This window comes from Zosterops lateralis (assembly GCF_965231275.1).
Source record: "Zosterops lateralis genome assembly, chromosome: 1".
NCBI classification, from domain to species: domain Eukaryota; kingdom Metazoa; phylum Chordata; class Aves; order Passeriformes; family Zosteropidae; genus Zosterops; species Zosterops lateralis.
Window position 1 is genome coordinate 61,390,891 of NC_139762.1, and position 24,673 is coordinate 61,415,563.

The window sequence follows — 24,673 nt, forward strand, 5'->3', positions numbered from 1 at the left end:
GAAGACTGAATTACATAGAGCAAATGTGACCAAAAATTTGGGTTTTCTTTCTGCTGAAGAAAAAAATACAACCTTTGTTAGACAGACTTTTCTGGTTCTTGAAACTGCCAAAGCTAAGAGATTAGTGGAGTCTTACTGTCTCTAGGACTCCAAGTCAGGCATGCAAAGTAAGCATTCATGTATTCAATTTATAATCCTTATTTCCAACACTGTAAGCTACAACAAGCGATGCAAAGTCCAAAAGACTATAAAAAAGGAGCATTACTAGAATAGGTTTGATAGATACAAAAAGATTATCTGGTCAAGCTATCAGACATTTTGGCAACAGCTTCAATTTATCTGGCAAGTTATCTTCTGGACAATACCTATGTACCTCTGGCAACAGAGAGAGGTACAGCATCCTAAAGCAGTAATTGTCCATATTTGCAAAATACATGCCTTTTACTTCATGTTACAGAATGAATATGCTTTATGTTTTGGAACAGACAACTATGCTATGAACAACATTTCGAGGCATCCAAGGAATCTATTTAAAGCTATTCAAGCTTATAATAATCCCCATAGATGAGAAAATATTACTTTCAGAAACACAAGGCAGCACATGGAGACTTCGACTCTTGATAAAAATCTTTAAGGAAACATGACTTTTTGCAAATTCCAGGGTGACAGTTCCTCATTAAATGAATGACCCCTCCTTGTTACCGCATTATCTTGCTTCCAGTCTCCCCTAAACAACAAACTTTCCACTGTCATCCCATACAAGACCTGAGACAATGCCACGATAGCAAATACAGTGACCAGCCATTTATTATCCTGAATGCAATCATGTGTTACTCTACTTCAGATGCTTACACTGCCACATTACAAGCTCTCTGAGGGCACTTTTTTTCTTTTTTTAACAGGTACACAACACTTACACAATAAAATCCCAATTACACAAATGGGAATGAATGACAGTGGTTTTCCTTTAAAGTAAACAGCCCCATTACAGCTCTGCATGTAATGCTGCATACTTGCAAAGGCTATTGTGATTCATTTATGTCTTAATTGAAGCATAGGCATGATATTTTGGCAAATTAACTGTTATGGTATGATTGCTCTACAAGGCTGTTTGACGGGACTAAATCCTATATGAACAGTGGAAGAAGGCATTGGTGACTGGATCGAAAGAGGTTTCCCTTCCTTGTTTCTGATGCCTAATATCATAGTAGACTTGGCAGCAAGGGAAAAAACATAATGCATAAAACCAAGCTGAGGCATGGAGCATGCCTTCCAAATCTAACAGGCAAAATGAAGTGAGTCGCCACAAACCCCATTTGAACCAAGAAGAAAATTTATTTTAAAAAAAGGAGAAAAAAAAAGGTCATCTGGGGCAAAGTATCTGATCTGCCACACTAAGGCATGAAGGCCTCCACAACTTTTTAGTAAGTTTTCCTAGTTTCTAAATCTGTCAGGAATTATGTGTTTTCCCAAATCAAATTCTTGCAAATAATTTGATGATCTTAACTAGAAGTATCAATTAAAGTTTGACAGAGTTATAAGGAAATGGAAGCAAGATTATATTACTGAAAGTTCTTGGCAACTATAAAATTAGAAGATGCCATGTTCTACATCCTTAATGAAAATATTAACAACATAATAAACTAAATCTGAGCCTTCTGCTGATTCTTAGTATTTCTGTGAAAAATAGTGGCATGTTGTGAATCCCAGAATCCTTTGTGGCCAGAGGGCACAGAGATGATCAGTATGTTTAATATTTTGATGACAACATCAAACATACTGCAAGTGCACTGCGGAGTGATCAGCCTTTGGCAACAGACCTTGAAAACACTGAATTTATTCTGCATGAGTCTATCACCCAGCATGTGCAATAGGTTTGAAGTATTCTGACAGCAGTGGACTGACTGCACACACTACAAAAGCACACGAATGGCTACATGGCTTTTGGCTCAGTCAGCTCACATCTGGCCATCTCAGAAGGAGGCCTCAATGCTAACTGCAAAAGGCCAAGTAAAAACATGCAAATCAAAGGAAAAAGATACAGAGAAAAAAATATATATTTTTAAACGCAGCAATTTTTAATAAAATAAAGAACAGATACACTTTCACATTACTTAACTGTCATAATAAAATGAATGGAGAAACTTATTTAAAGCATGTTAATAAGGGTGTTGTTCAAATGCCTCTTCAACACTGACCAGCTCGGGGCATTGACCACCACTGCAGGGACCCTGTTCCAGGGTTTGAGTGCCCTGTAAAGAAATATTTCCTCTTGTGAAGACAAACTGCCCCTGAGGGATGCAGCTTTGAGCCATTCCCATGTGTCCTGACACCGTAGAAAAGGGATCAGCACTGCTCTCTCCCCCTTTCCTTCTCAAAAAGCTGGAGAGAGCAATGAGGAAAAAACCTAGTCAGCAAAAATTTAATGCAATTGCCACTACATTTCTGAAGTAAAATTTAAAATAATGCAAAGGAATCTTTTATGCAACAGGACATGCAGAAGACAACAGAAATAACAATAACATAGTGGCCAACTTAACTGAATAAAAAAGTGTAGCAGGACGACAACAGGGAATTTCCTTCAGAGCCAAGAAGAAAGTTCACTAATTTGCTCACTCAAAAGAGCTTGAAAATACCTCCAATATTGTAATTTACTACTGAAAAGACATTTTTATCCCTTAAATCATCTCTATGCCCCATGACATTGGTTTTATATGTTTATATATGTACATAGTAGTTCTCACATACTTGGAGACGGTGCTTCTACTTACTACTGATGGATTATACCTTTTTTAAAAAAAATAAAGAATACATGTGGACAACGAAAGCTAATTCATTATGCTATCCCATCTAGCTATGAAATGACAGGCTGGTACAAAAATATTTATCTTGGCCTAAGTATTCTGTGCATTAGCGAAGTCAGCAGTAAGAAAAACTTGAAACACTCATAACACACAAAAAGCGATACAGAAAGAATTTTAAAAAACTTAAGAACAACAACGAAAAAACCCCTAGCTCTGTAGCCATACCCAAAAAGCACAACAAAACAAAGAGAGGTTTTTTTTATCAAAGCATCTCAAATACAGCCCAAGCTTCCTGGAACGCAATTCCAAATTATAATTCAGAAACAATATTAGAATAAAGTCTATATTTTCTAGAAGTCAGTAGAAAGGCTGACAGAAAAGATTTCCCATAGATAAACAGTTACCATTCTCCTCCTTCCTCTATCTCTCTAAGTCAGATCTACAGATCCAAGTGCTCTCTCTACAGTGTTAGTTTCAGCTCTGGAAGGACCCTGAGTACACAGCCCAGGTTCCATCTGGATAATTGGGCACCCATTCTCTGTCAGCGTGTTCAGACACCAAACCCACTACCGAGAGCGTGGCCCAAGCAGCCTGGTTTGGTACTGCTTCTGCTAATCAATGGGAAATTAAAACTTGGGCAATACTTCATAGTTGTCTCTTCATGCCTGTCAGCTGCCCTGAAATCAGAGAATTTACTGGTCTTCATGCAAGAACAAAACAGCTACTAGGAATAAAGCAGAAGGTCTTGATAGTACCTCATGAGAGCCGCTAAAATCAGAGATCCTCAGCAAAGCTCACAGCCATCTGAAAAGCTCTGGAAACTAATCACATTATATAAAATCAATCCTTATAATCACCCATACACACCTATTTATGGCAAACTTGTAGAGAGAAAAAATATTTAACACTAACCTCCTTCAAACCCTCAACACTCCAAAGTCCACCAGGTTAGGGATAATTGCTAAAAACAATGAAACTCAGAATCTTAGTTTTGGTACTCCCCTGCTTTGTAATGCTACATGTTGTCCAAGATTTCCTTACAGAAGTGCTATTCAGAACTCAACACCACGCATGCCAGTGAACCATCATGCTAATAATGGAAGAAAAATAAGTGCTATTTTGCCACTACAATTGTCCATCCAGAAGTAATCATTTCACATAGTTCGAGGAACAGGGTTTCCCAACAAGACTGACTTTCATCTGAGCACCCTGACTGCTGCCATAAAGTAAGATAATATAGTAGTTAATTATACAGTGTATATTTTAATAGCAGTATATTCCCTGCCATCTGCAACAGACATGCAAAGCTTAAGAAGTATAGTTTTGCAGTGGTACATAGAGGAGATTTTCATTCTAAACTAGAATGAAATTAACACCCAATTCCATTAAAATATTTGTATTTTTAACTTAGTTTGCTGACTGAAGCAAAATTGCTTACAATATAAAATTTTGTCTTTGATCAGAAACTCTCTCACAATATGTAGGGCTTTTATGATAATGAAAGTCCCACTTAAGGAAAAAAAAATAAAAATCAAGACCCACAACTTCGCCAAAGCCATCCCAGGACACCACTCTACACAACATTCAAAGCTCAGGCTTGTTTAACTTTTTTGTCTCCCTGGAACACTGTTCACCAATGGCAGCTCCCCCAGCCTTCCACTTCATATACTAAGTAAAACCACACTGTTATACATTAAGTTGCCTTGGACAGAAAAGAAAGAACCCTCTCATAACTGTAAATGCAATCCCCTAAAATACAGCACTGAACATGACACAGCACATTTTGAAAAAAACTTACTAATAAATTGATGACACAAAGAAAGTGCTGTACAATCAGCTGCACAAAAACTCTGCATAAACAACCTTACAGTAGACATTTGTTCTCCACTCAAAGACCACTTTACTGTATTTCACAATGCTTTTTCTTTTACTAGCTTTCTTACAGATGTCTACTATATATTCTGATTTGACATGGCTGCCCATGTAAAAAAATTAAACTACCTAATGACAGTTGAGGTTTACAGAAAAAACATTAAAGTTAAAAAATGAAAAAACACAACTACTTTCAACTTGAAATAGATTATTTTGTTGCTGAAATTTTGTGAAATATTTAAGTTCATGTGACTTGTAACTTCAAAACTATTATGGAGGTCGGAGAGGAAACAAACTATGCAAAAGTATGTAAATCCCCCTTAATTTCAGTACACTTTAACACTGAGTTCAAGGCATTATGAAAGTATGCAGCATCTACTAGAAATCTCCAACAGTTTTTCTGCACATTACACTGAATTCAAGATATTGAAATAATAGACAAAAAGAAAAACAACTTATTTCAGAGGTTGGAAAAGTACAAGAAATAGGCTGGTATTTGTTCAACCATGGCAATTTCAGCCATCTCTTTTTAATCAGTTTTCAAAGTGGAACAACTTTTCATGGCACATCTGTACTCTCTGTGTTTTTAACTAGAGCTTCAGCAATACATCTGCAAAAACAGAAGTGATTGTTGAAGAGATTGTGGCTCAGTAACTCAGCACGAAATTGAATAATGGCTTAGAATTGCTAAAGTCTTTCACTGGATTGATGAAGTTTCTGCAGCCCACAGCTGCAGCAAGCTGGCAGTAATAAATTCTCCATGCACTGCAAACTAAGTATCTGACTATTTCATCCATTTCTAAGTATATGAAAGCTGGAGGCAAAGACATTTTACAACTGAATAAATACTTGCTTCTTTCTTTATGTCCAGCACAGTCCCCTAACAGAGGTAGTAGTGTAAGGGCAAACAGGAATAGAATTCCCTGGTGATGCCTGCTGTGAGAAACGTCATAGCGTTTCTTCAAGAAATTTCAAAACAATAGCTTAAGGGCAACTTTTTCCATTAGAAATAAAATTATTTTGAAAGAGTCAATATTTATAATAAAGGCCACAGTACAACAGATGAATTGAATTACTGATTTTTCAATCCAAATGTACAATACTTAAGTTCAAAATACTTTCCAAAATTTCACATTCATTTTCTACGAAGACAAACAAAACTCGAATTTTCTTTCTTGTTATGCCAAGTAAATACATGTTTATGCTAATATCATGTGAATTGATGGTATGTAAGTGCAATTATAACAAGAGAGACTGTTGCAGCAGCCCTCTTGTTAGAGGGTAGAAATGAGTGGAGACACAGACTTCTTGTTTATCACAGCATGAAAAGAGTCCTGGCTTATTCCTCTTTACAGTTTGGCCATCCTGACTCCAGCTATTCACTGACTGTGCCTGCAGCAAGCTCCTGCTGTAGGCTTCCCTTGCAGACTCTGACTGCAGGCTTTTACCTGGCTAGACTACAACTGCAGACCCAGAGCAACCTCACAGCACTGTTTCTCTCTCCCCAGGATCCTTTTTCTTCATCATCCTCCTCACCAGCTAACCCACTCCCATTTATCACACTGATCTTTATTGGCTATAGCTGTGACTCATCAAGGGTGAGGCTGTATTGGGTAATTAACACAGCTGTTACTTATCAGGGATGAGGTCACCTGTATTCCCTTCTCCTACAAGAGACAAGTCTGGTTTTTTTCTTTCCATACATCCCATAAATCTAAATAAAATTAAGACAGTTAACTTAAACAAGGTCATAGTACTGACTTATTACCCATTTTATCTTTGTCATTCTTCCTTTAAGAATAGTCCACTTTCTGTAGAACAGCTATATAATGCTGAGTAACACTTCTTATGCTACTTATAAATGGCAGCTTTTCTCCTGCTCAGTAGCTACTTGCCAATTTCAAAATCACCTGTCTTATATTATGAAAACTTCCAGCTTTCTGAAACGTGATTCCTGAACTGCTTCTCCACCAAAATAACAAGTGTATTTATGCATCCTCTATTTCAGTTACTGATCATTTCATAATATGTATACAGGTTTTAGAAACTTGTCCTACTAACCAAGAAATCTGACACAACGGGATTTCTGTCAGACAATCCTAACAGACAACCCAATTCACAGCCACGAGAGCATTATTCAACACACCTAAGCAATAGGAAAAATTTAGTGGCAATCACAGATGAGGTTCACAGAAGAGAGGTGCTTGGCTTTTAACAAAAGTGAAAGAAAAAGGCATTCGCAACCTTAAACGAGAACTTTCTGTGTGCAAAATGTAGAACTTAGAATTTGTGAACACAGGCTTTGATTAGGAAAAAGGCTGTTCCTTGAATACTACTGATAGGGATAAACAAAAGTTCATCACTGGCCTAAATAAGGTTCGTAATGGACCCCTAAACATGGATAGATTTAAAAACACTTTTAATCATTGGAGACTTCTTACTAGAATGGTTGTAACACTTGGAACCATAAGTGAAGCCCAATGGATGTACTGCCTGTACATCTACAGAGGATGTGACATCAAATGTTGCATTTATTGTTTTTGATTCAAAGTACTTCATATGGAAGGAGTTGCTACACCAGAATTACCTGAGTATTTCTAATTGTCCTGGATTTGTGAGATAAGAATGTATTCTATTTGCCATCTGTTGGAGGTGGGGGGCAGTTATCTTATCTCTTCCAAGAACAATGTCTCCCTCCGGGGAGATGTCTCCTGCTAATGGGCCATTAAGTGACTCACTGCATGACTGATAAGGTACATCATCCCATTGTGAGATGCTCCACCCAGAAGGAGGAACCAAGTATTCCTACCTGCATAAAATAAGCTTGGTCTAAGCCATCGGCCCCAGTTTTCTTCACTGGATTCCCAGAGGAGCAGCCATCTTCGCTGGATTCCCAGAGAAGCAGCTTCTTCCCTGCTGGATTCCCAGAGGAGGACCAGGCCCATCTACTCTATCACCAGACCTTCACAGAGAACTATACCCTTCTACAGGATCTCTGCTTCAGCAGCATTTCATCTGCCACTGCAGGAGGCACAGCCACCATCCAACTGGACTTTTACCAACACCCTGACTCCTCAGGGTGTCAGGTTTTCTGACTGTATCAGTAGTTTTGTTTGTACTAATTACATTTGTTGTTCTTTTTTTTCTATTTTAGTTTTTTCTAGTAAATAACTATTATTCCCATTCCCATACCTTTGCCTGAGAGCTGTTTTTTTATTTTGAAATTGTGGTAATTCGGAGGGAGGGAGGGGGTTTACCTTTCCCACTTCACAGGAGGCTTTTGCCTTCCTTTACAGACTCCTGTCTTTTCAAACTAAGACAGATCTTGGCGCCCAACGTGGGGCTCAAGGGCATTGAAAGGAAAAAGGGAATAATAGTTCTTAAGTAATCTAATTGTGTGTACTGATATAGAAACATCTTTGAGTGTCACCATGTGGTCTAGCTTACCTTGGTTTGGGTGGCACGTGATCGTGGCTGTATTTCTCCCATTTGCAGGCCCTTATCTAGATATGGGTCCTATAACTAAGGCTACTGTGGCTGTTATCCAGTTTGGCTTATGGGTTAATAAGGTGAGGAATTCATGGATCTTTAACTTCCTCTGGAAGGCAGGTACATGGATTCAGAGCTATCATACACTAACTGTGTGTTTTTGGGGTTACCTTAATAATGGTACCTATTGTGAAGAAATGACACCAGGGGAGATTTTCTCCCAACCTTTTAACCATCTTTTTGGGTCTGCTCCACCAGTTTTTGAAGAGTTAAGATCCACTCTGAATGCTAATGATGTCATACAATGGGTGGTGTTGTTGATATGCCTGTTATATTTAGCACTCAGAGATAAGGGAAGATTAACATGGAGAACTACCCTGACACCTGCCCCAGAGACTAGAGATGCTGCTGTTCCAGAGCCTGACCCTGCCCCACAGTCTGTCTCAGAAATGAACCACCCAGATTGGGTGGGGGTTCTGGTTAAGGAGATACGTGAGATGAGTCAGATGCTGAAGGAGTGCATTTCCCCAGCTATTGAGAAACCCTCACTTTGCCTTCAAGAGGGACAGCCAAATAGTACAGCAGTGGAACCCACAGGTGTTACAACTGTCCAGGGTCCAGCCGAACCACAAAGGCAGTCACAGCCAGCAGCAGTTGCCCCGGTAGAAACAAGGAGGTCTAAGATGAAAGCTGAGCACCCAGATAAGGATAGGAATGGAGGAACCTCACAACCCACAGGGGAGCCAGAGGTTGCAATCATCACCGAGTCCCTGAGGTACGAAAGTCTCCGTAACCTGCACAAAGACATTGTGCGACGGGGACGTGAGGCTTATACTACCTGGTTACTCCGGGTCTGGGATCTTATGGGTACAGGCGTGCAGCTGGATGGTGGTGAGGCAAGGAACTTGGGACCCTTGACCCAGGACTCAGGTATGAATCAGATTTTTGTAAGGGAGCCAGGGTCTCTTTCTCTCTGGGAGCGGCTTTTAATGAGTGTCAGAGAGAGGTTTGTCCACAGAGAAAGAATGCAGGAGCACCACCATAGGATGCGCTGGAAGACCCTTGAGGAAGGGATCCAACAGCTGAGGGAAGTAGCAATATTGGAGGTACTCTTCGGGAGGGATGGACAGCATGACAATGACCCCGACAAAGTCAGGTGCACAGGGCAAATGCTGTGGAGCCTAGCAAACCTTGGGCCATCTCAATACACCACTTTTATTGCAACAATTGATGCAGATACTAACCGAGAGACCGTGGGTTCTGTTGCCAACAAGCTGAGGAATTATGAGAGCATGATCAATGGCCCAATGCAGGCTCATATCTCAGCTGTGATTAAGGAGTTCAAAGAGGAGATGAGGGAGATGAGGGAGGAGATGAAGAAAGTTAATGCAGCCCCTGTGCGAGTTACAGGCCCCAAATTCAGTGCCCAACATTCCCCAGCTAGAGACAGAGGGTACACCCCAAGGGCCAATTTGTGGTTCTTCCTGCGTGACCATGGGGAAGACATGGGTAGGTGGGATGGGAAACCCACTTCTGTCCTGGCAGCACGGGTGCGTCAGCTCAAAGAGGGAAACTCTAACCGAGGAACTTCCACCAAGGTGAAGGTAGCCTCGACCTCCCATGACCGAGCTGCCGGGTATGATGTGTCAGATCCCCTTGAAGGAACCTCTAGTATGTATGCCCAGGAAGGGAATAATAACCAGTGTTAGAGGTGCCCTGTCTCTAGCCAGGGAGAGGCACGGGAAAACCGGATCTTCTGGACAGTGTGGATCCGATGGCCTGGCACATCAGAGCCACAAAAATATGATGCTTTAGTTGATACTGGTGCGCAGTGTACTTTAATACCATCGGGACAGGTGGGGGCAGAGGCTGTTTCCATTGCTGGTGTGACAGGGGGATCTCAGCAACTGACCCTGGTGGAGGCCGAGGTGAGCCTGACCGGGAAGGAGTGGAAGAAACATTCTATTGTGACCGGCCCAGACGCTCCATGTATTCTAGGCATAGACTTTCTCCGGAACGGCTATTACAAAGACCCAAAGGGACTCAGGTGGGCTTTTGGAATAGCTGCTGTAGAGGCAGAGAACATTAAGCAGTTGAACACCTTGCCTGGATTATCAGAGAACCCGTCTGCAGTAGGACTCCTGAGGGTGGAAGAGCAACGTGTGCCAATTGCGACCTCGACAGTGCACCGCCGGCAATATCGGACAGATCGAGATGCTGTGATCCCCATCCACCGGATGATTCGTGAGCTGGAGAGCCAAGGGGTGGTCAGCAAAACTCACTCACCCTTCAACAGCCCCATCTGGCCTGTGCGCAAATCCGACAGAGAATGGAGATTGACTGTGGACTACCGTGGCTTGAATGAAGTGACTCCACCGCTGAGCGCTGCCGTGCCAGACATGCTGGAACTCCAGTACGAGCTGGAGTCCAAAGCAGCAAAGTGGTATGCCACTATTGACATTGCTAACGCGTTTTTCTCCATTCCTCTGGCAGCAGAATGCAGGCCTCAGTTTGCTTTCACGTGGAGAGGTGTGCAGTACACCTGGAACCGACTGCCCCAGGGGTGGAAACACAGCCCCACCATCTGCCATGGACTGATCCAGACTGCACTGGAAAAGGGTGAGGCTCCAGAACACCTGCAATACATCGATGACATCATTGTGTGGGGGAGCACAGTGGCAGAGGTGTTTGAGAAAGGAGAAAAAATCATCCAGATTCTCCTGAAAGCCGGTTTCGCCATTAAGAAGAGCAAAGTCAAAGGACCTGCCCGAGAGATCCAGTTCCTTGGAGTGAAATGGCAAGATGGACGCCGCCAGATTCCCACTGAGGTCATCAACAAGATCACGGCGATGTCTCCACCGACCAGCAAAAAGGAAACACAAGCTTTCCTGGGTGCCATAGGATTTTGGAGAATGCACATTCCCGAGTATAGCCAGATTGTGAGCCCTCTCTACCTGGTTACCCGCAAGAAGAACGATTTCCACTGGGGCCCTGAACAGCAGCAAGCCTTCACCCAGATCAAGCAGGAGATTGCTCATGCGGTAGCCCTTGGCCCAGTCAGGACGGGACCAGAGGTGAAGAACGTGCTCTACTCTGCAGCCGGGAACAATGGCTTGTCCTGGAGCCTTTGGCAGAAGGTGCCTGGTGAGACTCGAGGCCGACCCTTGGGATTCTGGAGCCGAGGTTACAGAGGGTCCGAAGCCAACTACACCCCAACAGAGAAAGAAATCTTGGCTGCCTATGAAGGAGTTCAAGCCGCCTCGGAGGTGATTGGCACGGAAGCACAACTCCTCCTGGCACCCCGACTCCCGGTGCTGGGCTGGATGTTCAAAGGAAAGGTTCCCACTACCCATCATGCCACTGATGCTACATGGAGCAAATGGATTGCCCTTATCACCCAGCGTGCCCGTATTGGAAATCCGAATCGCCCTGGGATTTTGGAGATAATTACGAACTGGCCGGAAGGTGAAAACTTCGGTCTCACTGATGATGAGGAACAGGAACAAGTGACAAGGGCTGAAGAAGCGCCACCATATAACCAACTACCAGCAGAGGAAACATGCTACGCTCTTTTCACTGACGGTTCTTGTCGCATCGTAGGGATAAACCGAAAGTGGAAAGCAGCCGTATGGAGCCCCACACGACAGGTTGCACAGGCTACCGAAGGAGAAGGTGGATCGAGCCAACTCGCTGAGCTCAAGGCTGTTCAGCTGGCCCTGAACATTGCTGAAAGGGAGAAGTGGCCAAGGCTCTACCTTTACACCGATTCGTGGATGGTAGCCAATGCTCTGTGGGGGTGGCTGGGAAGGTGGAGAAAGGCCAACTGGCAGCGCAGAGGAAAACCCATCTGGGCTGCTGATATATGGAAAGACATTGCCTCTCGGGTGGAGAAACTAACAGTGAAAGTCCGTCATGTAGATGCCCATGTCCCCAAAAGTCGGGCTGATGAGGAGCACCGAAACAACGAGCAAGTAGATCAGGCAGCAAGAATAGAGGTGTCAAAAATAGACCTAGATTGGCACCATAAGGGGGAGTTGTTCCTGGCTCGATGGGCCCATGATGCGTCAGGTCATCAGGGCAGAGATGCCACCTACAAGTGGGCACGAGACCGAGGGGTGGACCTAACCATGGACAGCATTTCTCAGGTTATCCATGACTGTGAGACGTGTGCTGCCATCAAACAGGCCAAGCGGGTGAAGCCCCTATGGTATGGTGGACGGTGGTCCAAGTACAAGTATGGGGAGGCCTGGCAGATAGACTACATCACACTGCCCCAGACACGCCAAGGCAAGCGCTACGTGCTGACCATGGTGGAAGCCACCACTGGATGGCTGGAGACCTACCCTGTGCCTCATGCCACCGCCCGGAACACCATCTTAGGCCTGGAAAAGCAAGTCCTGTGGAGACATGGCACCCCTGAGAGAATAGAGTCGGACAACGGAACCCATTTCAAGAACGGCCTTATCAACACCTGGGCCAGAGAACATGGTATCGAATGGATATATCATATTCCCTATCATGCTCCAGCTGCCGGCAAAGTTGAACGGTGCAACGGACTCCTTAAGACCACCCTGAAGGCACTTGGTGGTGGAACTTTTAGAAACTGGGAAATGAACCTGGCAAAAGCAACCTGGATGGTCAACACCCGAGGGTCCATCAATCGAGCTGGTCCTGCCCAGTCTGAACCCGTGCACACAGTAGATGGAGATAAAGTCCCTGTGGTACATATGAAAGGTATTTTAGGAAAAACTGTTTGGATTAATCCCACCTCAGGCAAAGACAAACCCATCCGTGGGATTGTTTTTGCTCAAGGACCTGGTTATACTTGGTGGGTAATGCAGAAAGATGGAGAAACCCGTTGTGTACCACAAGGAAACCTAGTCTTAAGTGAGAAATGGGTGTAAGATTTCATTGTGATGCAGATGGAAATAGAATAAGGGGTGGATAATGTCCTGGATTTGTGAGATAAGAATGTATTCTATTTGCCATCTGTTGGAGGTGGGGGGCAGTTATCTTATCTCTTCCAAGAACAATGTCTCCCTCCGGGGAGATGTCTCCTGCTAATGGGCCATTAAGTGACTCACTGCATGACTGATAAGGTACATCATCCCATTGTGAGATGCTCCACCCAGAAGGAGGAACCAAGTATTCCTACCTGCATAAAATAAGCTTGGTCTAAGCCATCGGCCCCAGTTTTCTTCACTGGATTCCCAGAGGAGCAGCCATCTTCGCTGGATTCCCAGAGAAGCAGCTTCTTCCCTGCTGGATTCCCAGAGGAGGACCAGGCCCATCTACTCTATCACCAGACCTTCACAGAGAACTATACCCTTCTACAGGATCTCTGCTTCAGCAGCATTTCATCTGCCACTGCAGGAGGCACAGCCACCATCCAACTGGACTTTTACCAACACCCTGACTCCTCAGGGTGTCAGGTTTTCTGACTGTATCAGTAGTTTTGTTTGTACTAATTACATTTGTTGTTCTTTTTTTTCTATTTTAGTTTTTTCTAGTAAATAACTATTATTCCCATTCCCATACCTTTGCCTGAGAGCTGTTTTTTTATTTTGAAATTGTGGTAATTCGGAGGGAGGGAGGGGGTTTACCTTTCCCACTTCACAGGAGGCTTTTGCCTTCCTTTACAGACTCCTGTCTTTTCAAACTAAGACACTAATGTACATTTTAATCCTTCAGAATAGCACGCAAACAGAACAAACTCCACCTGTGCCTTCACAATGAATACTGGCATAATTTGGAAATCTATATTTTTGAAACACGGGTAAAATTTAGATATAAAGAACAAATACTAAGATAAAAGAAAGCTATCATAACTACCAGACATACAAGAGTTTTAAGCAGATACTGGCCCCAGGTAGTGTACTACAGGAAAAAAACTTAATATTTGATTGAATCCATGTGACATTACAAATATCCTACTGAACTTAAAAGCTGATAAGCTTTGTATGGGTCTCAGGAACATCCCAGAACCTCTCCACTAAATCAATTACCAGCAAAAGCAATGTATTCCTAAACAGGATTTAAGAATCCTTGAGTGGGTCATGAAATTTACTTCATAGCTGAATGAAAAAAACGTTTCCATCACCCTCTTTAAGAAATTAGCAAGAGAGTAAAATGACCAAATTTTACCATTTCTACCTCAAAAAGATGCATGCACAGAACAGCACTTGAACAATCCTAAAATCAAAATAAAATACTGCTTAAAGACTACATTTTGTAAATAGTGGTGCACACCATAACAAAAGTATGTTTTTCTACCACAAAGGCACCAGGAGACACAGGTATGACTATTGATAATAACAGAGTCATATTGTACTCCAATTATCATGTGTAAAGGTAACCCCAAAAATGCTTCAGTGGCTGATTTTTATTGTAGGGATAAAACTCCTTACCTTGAAAAGACTGTTTGGCTCTGTCCACCAGTTCTTCAACAGGATAACTTGCTAGATCTCCTCTGGCATGCTTAGTTTTACAGTAGGTACATGCATTGAGACACCTGTTCAGAAAATGAAAATACTCAGTTTCTAGCCAGGAAAGCCTTTATATGCACAGCTATATTTATTAAGTACATCTGGAAAAATGAGGTTTTATATCTATGACCACAAAATAGTAGCATTCCACTTTAAAATCAATGGGATAATTTTTAAAACATTTTGCTGTCCTAACTTCTTAAAGTATCTTTCACATCTATATGAAAGGTTGAAAAACAATCAGTGGGAACCACATACAAAACCTACGAGTGGGAATTTTTTAGAAAGGTACAACAGGGTCAATAGTTGTTCATGACTAAAGATGAATCTCCAGGTTTCCCATCCCTCTATTACATAAAAAATCCAATCCAAACACAAAAATACAGGAAAAAATTCCTGAACAGCTAAAAGTAGATTTTTGAAAGTGTGTATCCTTGAAAAGACATTTCAATTAGCTTTTCCTACTTTCCTTTGGCTTGAATAAATAGAACAAATAACATAACCACCAACAGAATTACCAACTAGAAAGACAGTTTAGCACAAAAGATTGGGGAACTAATGAAAACTTTTACAAGAAAATGAAGGAATAATCTGATTGTTTTCAATTTACCTGACAATATACTAAGGGCAGACTAATGCAGACTATAAGGATGGAAAGACCAAAACAAACAAAAACTATCTCTCATTGTAAGCTTGTTGTGCTTTCTTTCCCTTCTCCACTTTTTAAAGCTGACATTGCTCTAGCTTTTTATAGATTAAAGCATTTAAACTTAAGCTCTAAAAACCTCACAGACCCCCAAAAACTCATTATAAATATTTCTATTGTTCATGCTTACTAGAATACCATAAATTCTATCCATTTTCATAGTAAAAAGGCCACAGCTTCATAAGGTCACTGAATTTTTAGTGCTGGAAAAGACCTCCAAGGTCATCAAGTCCAACACTGGACCGATCACCACCTCGTCAAATAAACCACAGCACTAAGTGTGACGTTCATTTCTTGAACACTTCCAAGAATGGTGACTCTACCACTTCCCAGGGCAGCCTATTTAAATGCCCAGCCAGCCTTTCAGTAAAGAAGTTCTTCCTGATGTCCATGTTAAACTTCCCCTGGCACAGCTTGCGGCCATTTCCTCTTGCTCTGTTGCTGCTTGTCTGGGAAAAGAGACTGACCCTCACCTGGCTACACCCTCCTTTCAGGCAGCTGTAGAGGGTGATAAGGTTCCCCCTGAGCCTCCTTTTCTCCAGGCTAAACACCCCCAGTTCCCACAGCTGCTCCTCATCAGACTTGTGCTCCAGACTCTTCCCCAGCTCTGCTGCCTTTCTCTGGACACCCTCTAGCCCCTCAATGTCCTTCTCTAAGTGAGAGGCCCACAACTGAACACAGGATTCAAGGCACACTCAGCCTCACCAGTGCCCAGTACAGGGGACAATCACTGCCCGGATCCTGCTGGCCACACTATTGCTGACACAGGCCAGGATGCCATTGGCCTCCTTGGCCACCTGGGCACATGCTGGCTCTTGTTCAGCCACTGTGAACCAGCATCCCCAGATGCTTTTCCATCGGACACTGTTCTGTCCACTCTTCCCTCAGCCTGTAGCAAGGCAAGGGGTTGGTGTGATCTAAGTGCAGGACTCAGCATTTGGCCTTTTTGAAATTCATACAGTTGACCTTGACCCATCAACCCAGCCTGTTCAGCTCCCTCTGCAGACCCTTCCTACCCTGCAACAGACCTACACCCCAGCCCAACTTTAGTGTCATCTGCAGGCTTATTGAGGATTCACTTGATCCACTCATTCAGACCACCAATAAAGATATTAAACAAGACAAGAAAACATTTGGGTACCAGATGCAGGGCACCAGGGCAAATGTTTCAACCGCAGCATAATTTGAACTAATACTACAGAACTTTCAAAACAATACTGAAAAGACAAAGATAGCAATGGGTTCTGATGAAGTCATGAGTTACAAGACTGTGTTTACTACTTGGCTATATCTTGTCTTCTATTATGATGTATGGCATCTCCATGACTAGGTGATTACTGCTTTGCAAACTCCAAAGGTTTTAATTCACAAAGAAGTAGTCAGTTTGTATATGTTAGTTCTGCTGCATTTGCATAAGCAGGGGGTCAGGAATGGCAGAACACTGCCGAGAACATTTGTTCAGGTATCCTCCAGCCACTGCACATCCCTTCAGCCCTGACACCTTCTCCATTCAACAGAACCTTAAGTTCTGCGAGAGAACATCGAGGTAGTTTGTGATCCTCTCTGCAGGACTGGATATGTACATTATTTGTTATGCCTATCAGACCAAAATATCAGATTTTAGCATCCACTTCAGATAAGAAAACTAAAATTAAAAAATTAAAAACTTAACAGCAGCAATCAGACTGGTCTATTAATTAAAAATGTGTGTGAAAAAGGTTGCCAGTAAAATATCCAACTGGCGATTAAAAATAGAAAAATTCCTTAAATCTGAATATTTACAACCTGTTCCAAATAGCTGATTCATTGTCACCCAAACACAACTTATTCATCAGATGCATCTCACCTTTCTTCCACAAATCAAAAACTTTCACTGCACAGGATCTGAAGCATGTGCTAAAGGTAGTACTTGAAATCAAGAAAGTGTAAGCAGATAATTAGTTTATACTTTGTCTCTGTAACCTATGCGCCAAATGAAAATGCTTTTCATTTAGGTCAGTGTCATCTAAAGTCTCCCATGAACAGCTTTCCCTCAAAGCACATGGGTACTTCTTTCTCTCCATGCTGCCCTTACACAAAGCATGTCTACTTCCCTTTTTTACTTTTCTGGATTTTCTTTTTCTTAGTTTGTTTTTAAAGTACAACTCTCCATTCAATCCAACACTTCATTTTTAAGCAGGGACTCCATCCTGACATCCCACTGTCACACTCCTCTCCCTCCACATTCATTTATCAGCTAAACCAGCCTTTTTCCACATAGCTAGTCAGAAAAGAAGCATTATGGATCAGTCAAGGAAACAAAATCAGTTTCAGAACGAGTATGTCTGCCCTTTTGGAACCAAAACACAAAAAGTGTGATATTATGTACTAACTTCTGTACTATACTAACCTTTGTTTTCCTCTAAGAAAATAAAATTACCAGCTATTTTGCCAAACTTCTCAGATCAAGAAGAGATTTTACTAAAACAGTCCTGCCCCTTCAACATCAACTTGCTTTAACACTGGCTTTTTCACTTGCAGAAGGGAATTCTGTCAGCCATCAGTAACAAAGGGATTCATCAAGATTTTTTTTCTCTTAGGATAAAGTAAATTTATTGAACTCAAATTTAAGCTCAGATTTGGAGGGAAAAAAAACCACACAAGAAAATCTAACAACACCTTTTATAATTTCCTTAAATTTGCAAATTCTGGCTTAATAAATCCAACAAAAACTTTATCACAATTTTTTTGTTGCCTTGAACTGTAACCTTAAATTAAAACAATGCTTTTTGTAGACCTTCTGGTGTGTCCATTCATCCTAAGATTGATAAACACTGTAACACTAGTAAGTTATTTAAAAACTTCTAAACTTACTTCTGTGTAATAGATCTAAAATCTAAACTGGTGTTGATGTACAGTAAAAAAGGACAATTTATGCTATAAACATAGAATTTTTCTATTCCTTTATCATGTATAGTGCATCGAAAAAATACACCATTACCTCTTTGTCTCTTCTCCTTAAAATTAATGCATTCTTTACTAGGTATTTTCCTCTGTATTTGGGTAGCAGTATTGGAAAAACTTTACAGCAAAAATAGTAAACATTAGGAGTGTTAAGTACTATGCAACTGTGCCAAATACTGAAATCTCCAAACGCAGAGCATAATTTTCACATCTTCAATCAATGCTCTTATCCTACAAGACTGTGCTAGCTGAAAAAATGCAGGAACAGCAGCTCTTCTATGGTACTTCAGTAAACTGTCACAAAGAGAGCAAATGTGGAGAAAAAAGCACAAATTCAGAAGAGGAAGATATTTTCCAAATACTCACAGTATTATTATAATATTTGCCAATACTTTCACAATATTATTTTCCAAATATGCACAGTATTATGTGGTATTGTTTCCAAGACATTTATTACTATATGGTCTTTAAGTACAACTGCAGGGGGTGTGTTGATTTATTTTGGTGTAGGAGCTGAAAGTTGGAACTTTGAGGCCGGCTTTTCTCAAGTTTTGCTGTGGTAATTAACTCATTCCTACTATAAAAAAGAAGTATTGGACATGTCAAAATAAGTTAGGTTTTCACATTTTTTGTTCTTAAAGGGATTATATAACAAAACCAGAAAGAGACAGACTTAGATGTAACATAAAAAAGGATCAGTTTTAGAAAACAAACCAAAGAAGACAAAAATTCTATATCCTATTTGTACCATATTTGTTAATACCAACTTGGAAAACGAAATAACCTTCTGGGCTACAGCTGACCAACGAAAGGATGCAGATTTAAACTACTTGTAAAAATGCTGAACTAACCACTTTTCACAGATATAAGAATTACCAATTCTTGAAAATAGACATTTAAACCAAACCATAAGTATAATCAAGGATCTGTAGTGGTTTCTTCCCTAGTAAGCCAGCCTCCACTCCAAGTTTCCAGGACAACAAATTACTCATATGGCCATGCTACCACACATTCAGACCACAGACAATCAGTTGGAAAAAGGCTTTTGGGAGCTCTGAGAATCTGAGCACTCCCTCTTACTAAGTGGCAGCCACCACCAAGTGGATCACCTAAAACCAACATCTCCTTAAAAACCACCCTTTACCACAGCTGTAGCTCAAATATATAGGAATAAACACCCAAGAGGACAGTAGTTGCAAAAGAGTATTTGCTTTGTGTTAAACTGGGAGCCTTCTTCAAGCATTTATGGCTGGTTTGTAAATGCTAGTTTGTATTAATGCAGCTTTTTTTTTTTTTCCCACAAAGAAAGCACAGACATTGTAGAAAACAATAATAAACGATCATTGTGTTTGTAATTGCCAATATGTTCTGGCTAAATTTTATAGTGATTCCAGAACAAAAACCACTGAGTCCTGCTTTTCCAACATACTAAACTGATTAAGGTACTCTGAATTATTAACCTTTTGCTTTGAATTATTAACCATTAATCAGCTATGTGCCCAATACACAGAACTGTTCACAGCAAGATAAAATATTATGCACAGATAAATTACTACCATGTGGCTAATTAAAAAAACTTTTCAAACACATTACCAAACTGAGCATCATCCACATTTTGGTAAAATGCCTAAAATTTTCTTGTAGACCTAGGTAACAGTGGTCTTCACAATGTTTAGCTAGTATGTGCTCATGTCATGCCTTACACTAACTAGACTCTTCATTTTCAAAACAGTAATATTCCTCATAAAACACACATTTAACATTAAAGGCTCCCCCTTACAGATGGAACTAATTGTGAGTCAGGATGCTTATGGCACAGCAGACAAATAAAGACTTTCCTTCAGTGGGACTAATCAGTGGATTTCGGCAGCAGACGAACATGAGAGTGCAGACATGAGGGACAAAATTCTGGTTCCTTTTAACGGGACTTATGCCACTAAGTTTAGTCAAGACAAGATTCCACGCTCAGATATGAAGAGTACAAATTGTCTTTCATTCAAGGATCAGAAAACAGCTCAATTACAGCGTGTGATGAGCCATTAGTGCACATGTCACTCAGATTGAATGTGACTGATCAAGACCATACATCTGTGAGCAAGATGGGAGAATTGAATGCTGCAATGGTGTCATATGATAGAAGATCTCTGCTACTCTGCAGGTGGTTAGACTGGGGAAGTGTTCCCTCAATATCTGGAATAATCCAGTAAACTCCTGCTGGCTCCCAAGGTGGTCTACCAAATTGGAAATTTGCATAAAAATATTAATCACAATTCAGACTAAATACTAATATTTGCCTTTATGAGATCTGACTAGCTGACATATTCAAGATTTTATGAAGTTCACCCTATAAATAAAAAAAATAATTCTGCTGGTATTGCAGTGCCACTGACCCCCCCGGCACATTACATCATTACAAACATGGAAAAATTGCTCATCATTGTCTCCCGCACCATTTCTCAGCACCCACCACCACACTTCCTCAGGTGGTCTCAATAGCTCTAAGCCAAGAATATTTTGTATTAAAACTATGGTTTTCCTGAAAGGGGAACATCATTTGCTTCCTTCAAAATACAGGTTAGAGAAGAGATTTATGCTTTTATAAGATACTTTTATCTTAGTTTCTATCAAATGTAATGTTGACAAAAATGCTCTGCAGTGTGACTACAGAGAAAATTCCCTTTGCAGGCTTGACTGAGCAAAAGAAATACCCAAAATACCTACTCCCAGCAGGTGACAATATGGATACTAGTCACAAGTTATTCATCAAAAGCTATTAGAATTCTACTAATGTTTTTTTGCTTAGAATACCAACTTTTGAAAACCTAACAACACTTACACTATACTTACCGTTAAATATACTATATTATAGAATTAAATGCCAGTAATACTTCATAGCATTCTACCTCTATGAATTTTACTTTTTTTACTTCCAAAATATCTAAATTCCCTCAAGCATAACTATAATGGATCAGGGGAAAAAATAGTTCACAGGAAAATAAAAAACTTTTTTAAAGAAAAAAAAAAAAAAAAAAAAAAAAAAAAAAAAAAAAAAAAAAAAAAAAAAAAAGGCATGCCTGATATGCCTGACTTGTTTTCAGGAAACTGTTCTTATTGCTTGAAGTTTGCACATTTTACAATAAAGCTTTTCAACCAACAATGACAGGGAATATAATTTCCTGACAAATATTTGGGGCATGGGAGGTTGTTTTCACTTTAGAAATATTCAGGATTAAATACTTTTGAAACAGTGTGAAGCAATTTCTCATAAAGTCTAATTAGTCTAAGCAGTAAACCACATTATTACAGAAATACTGTTTCTGGTATCCCAGCTTGTTCAGACTGAGCTTGGACACCAGCCACAGGTATACACAAGCACTTGAGGTTACAACATTTTTGATATGATAAGAACAGGACTTGTCCAAACTTATCTTTGTAGCCAAGTATTTTAGAGATATGCTGTGATAAAAGATCTCTGAAAGTGCAATTCCAGCCTAAAAAGTCTCTCAAAAGAGTTTTAGCAGAAAATGGTATGACCCTTCAAGTAATACTATACAACAAATGGGACACTGCACACATTTTTCTCAAAGTATCATACAACCATGAGATGCTGTTTTTTAATTCTGCTACTCATGCCATGCTCAGCAAAACAGCAAGAAAGTGCATTAAATTTTGTTCTTCTAAAGACCTTTGAAGCCAGTGTTTTACTTGGTAATGTCTCACTAGTTACTAATCAAAAGGAATTTGGAGAGAAGGCAGCTCCATTGGTTTGATAAGCCATAATATGATTTAATTTCGCACTTTAAATATTTGCATTTTCTGAAACTGAATTCCTACAGTCAAGTGCAGGTGATTCAAAGGTCACAGCTGTGTAGTTATATCATCTACATTCACTTTGCTCACTTCAAGGCCAATGATTTAACATCAAGTGCATCAATGGCACTTTTCAATGTTTGTCTAAAGAACTTGATTAATTACTCTGGCCATACAGTTTTGCAACTGAATTAATGTATTAAAGCATTCTAAATTGATATTACAAGATAAAATGTCCCATTGCTAAGGTGCACATATCTGTGTTCCCCATCCTGACCCAAAACAGTGCAGTGCTTGATGCTTACTGGAAGCTGCAATGTTTTTTTTCTCTACAATTCAAACTAAAGCCCTATGATTCACAGAGACATGAGTTATTTTAGAAGTATTTCCAAACAGCAGCGTGGCTATGAAGAACTCAGCTTTGGGGGCAGATCAAGACAGGCATTAATATCAAGAAAGTGACTCAGCTAAAACAGCACAGGTAGATAAATGAGGTTCTATGGCTGCACGGAACAGAAAATGCCATGGCATTGTAACTACAAGTCATCAATTCCTTCAGCACTTCATAAACAGCAACAATATTTAGAAGATGGTGACTCCTGGTCTCAGTCAAATAGTAGTAATGAAGGAGGTATAAATGAAGAGCTATGGCAGAAAAATCTCAGATAAAAAAGATACTTTCTTAGAAATCTACTCACAGCTAATCCCAGAGACGCAGTGGCAGAACAGCCCAACATCACTTTATCACCATGCATAAGGAACTGTTACTCTCAGATCTCTCCTAATGAATAGCAGTGGCTAGAAAACGACCTTTGAGGACAGGATTCCTGGAGACTTGCTTTAATTTATAAAGCTGCAGAGGGCTGTGACTTGACAACTACCTTAGTATTTAAAGCAGCAAATACTATAATTGTATTTAAAACATTCTACTGAGGGGCAGATGACTTAGCAATAAAATACTCTACAGGGGGATAGATGACTTAGCAAAACTTACACAGTATGTGCTGCAAAACACAACTGAGTTTGTAACAAACAATTTCAAAAGCTTTTAAAAATCGAGTTTTCAAGGTTTTTAATGAAATACTACTGTTTAAAATTGTGATTTTTAGGGGTGCGGGTGTGCATAATGTGAACATTTGAAATTCTGTTTCAGGAATGAAGCATTTCAGCAGGTCTCTATGCCTGGAAGAAGGCTAAAGGGAGTCAAATGTCCTTCTATAACCAACCCACTTCATTTACCATGCATCTTCATAACATTAGCAGCTCCTGAATCACTCCCACAGAAAACATGGTTGAAAAGTAGACCACTGCCTGTGATAAGAGCTATTGTTTTTACTTCCTGAATGGCTTTTGGGACAGACCCTTTTAGAGTGGTGAAATCTCACAGGAAACATTAGGCTGCAGTTAATTCTGTAACATACAGCAGGTACCACACAGATTCTTGGGATAAAAGGTATTGTTTTTGTACTGGTCAAAACATCCTGGTGTTAAAAAAAAAAAAAAAAAAAAAAGTTACATTTCAGCAGCACTAAAACTACCAGGCTTAATTTAGACTTTATCTGAGATTGCCATCAGACCAATTTCCAAAAAAGCATTTGTAAAATGTGTGTGGGAAAGTGGATCTGAATTGTCTGGGTAAAATAATGGAAATAACTGCATAATAAAAACAAACTCACCACTTATAATCTAGTGATGTCTATATAATTTAAGTCGAAGTTATAAGGTTCTTATATAGCTTGAGTTACAGGATATCAATATAACCAGATATATCTATATAACCTGATATCAATATAACCTAAATCATGATTTTTTTAATATATCTACATAACCTGAATCATAGCCTTTTATACCTATATAACCTAATATAAATAACTTTTTATACAATGTAATGGCTAGTATATGGTTAACTAGTTGCTTAATACTGAATAGACAAAAAAAAAAAAGAAAAAAGCTCACCAGGTGGATAGCTTTAAATACAGATTAGTATAGTATTATTGAGAAAATGTTAATTCAATTAGTCACAAAATAAAGAATCTAGACCAGTAAAGACCTGACAGACCAAGGAACATTGTAACTGTGCGTGCCCTGAAGACAAAGTTGAAAAGTTCAGTTGCGAAGACGACCTGGGAAGCCTTTACCAAAGACCCCTGACAGCTCCTGAACTGGGGAAATGCAAGCACAGTGCAAAAGAACTAACTAATAACCAAGAGACCATACAATGTAAATTAGTTCTGGCATGTATGTGATGATGTTGTAGTGACATAGTGACACTGAGCAATACTTAGTGTATAAATATACCACAGCACTTGACAAAGGTGGGTGACTTAGGTGAAGAAAACCCCCTCATCCCCAGCGGTGCAATAAACAAATACCTGCTCTACAAACATTGGTCTATGGGGATTTATTTCCAGCCTACCTTTCCAGCATCACTGGAAAGAATCCCTTCCCAATGATTGTGATCCACACAAAGCTTCCTGCCCCAAAATGTCCAACTGGTTGTGGTAGCAGTAGGACTGTTAGAAACTCCAATGTGGACAAGGATCTAAGCAATTAATACTATGCTG

The 24,673-nt window shown here is 40.3% G+C and overlaps 1 protein-coding gene across 4 annotated transcripts in view; it reads right to left on the bottom strand.

The window, feature by feature from the left end:
• Positions 1 to 24,673, bottom strand: part of CDKAL1 (CDKAL1 threonylcarbamoyladenosine tRNA methylthiotransferase) — a 385,260-nt gene that overhangs the window by 198,554 nt on the left and 162,033 nt on the right. For all 4 annotated transcript variants that reach the window (XM_083860253.1, XM_083860251.1, XM_083860252.1 and 1 more), the window contains exon 9: positions 14,573 to 14,676. In XM_083860253.1, coding sequence (XP_083716379.1) covers positions 14,573 to 14,676 — 104 coding nt within the window. The remainder of the gene's footprint in view (positions 1 to 14,572; positions 14,677 to 24,673) is intronic.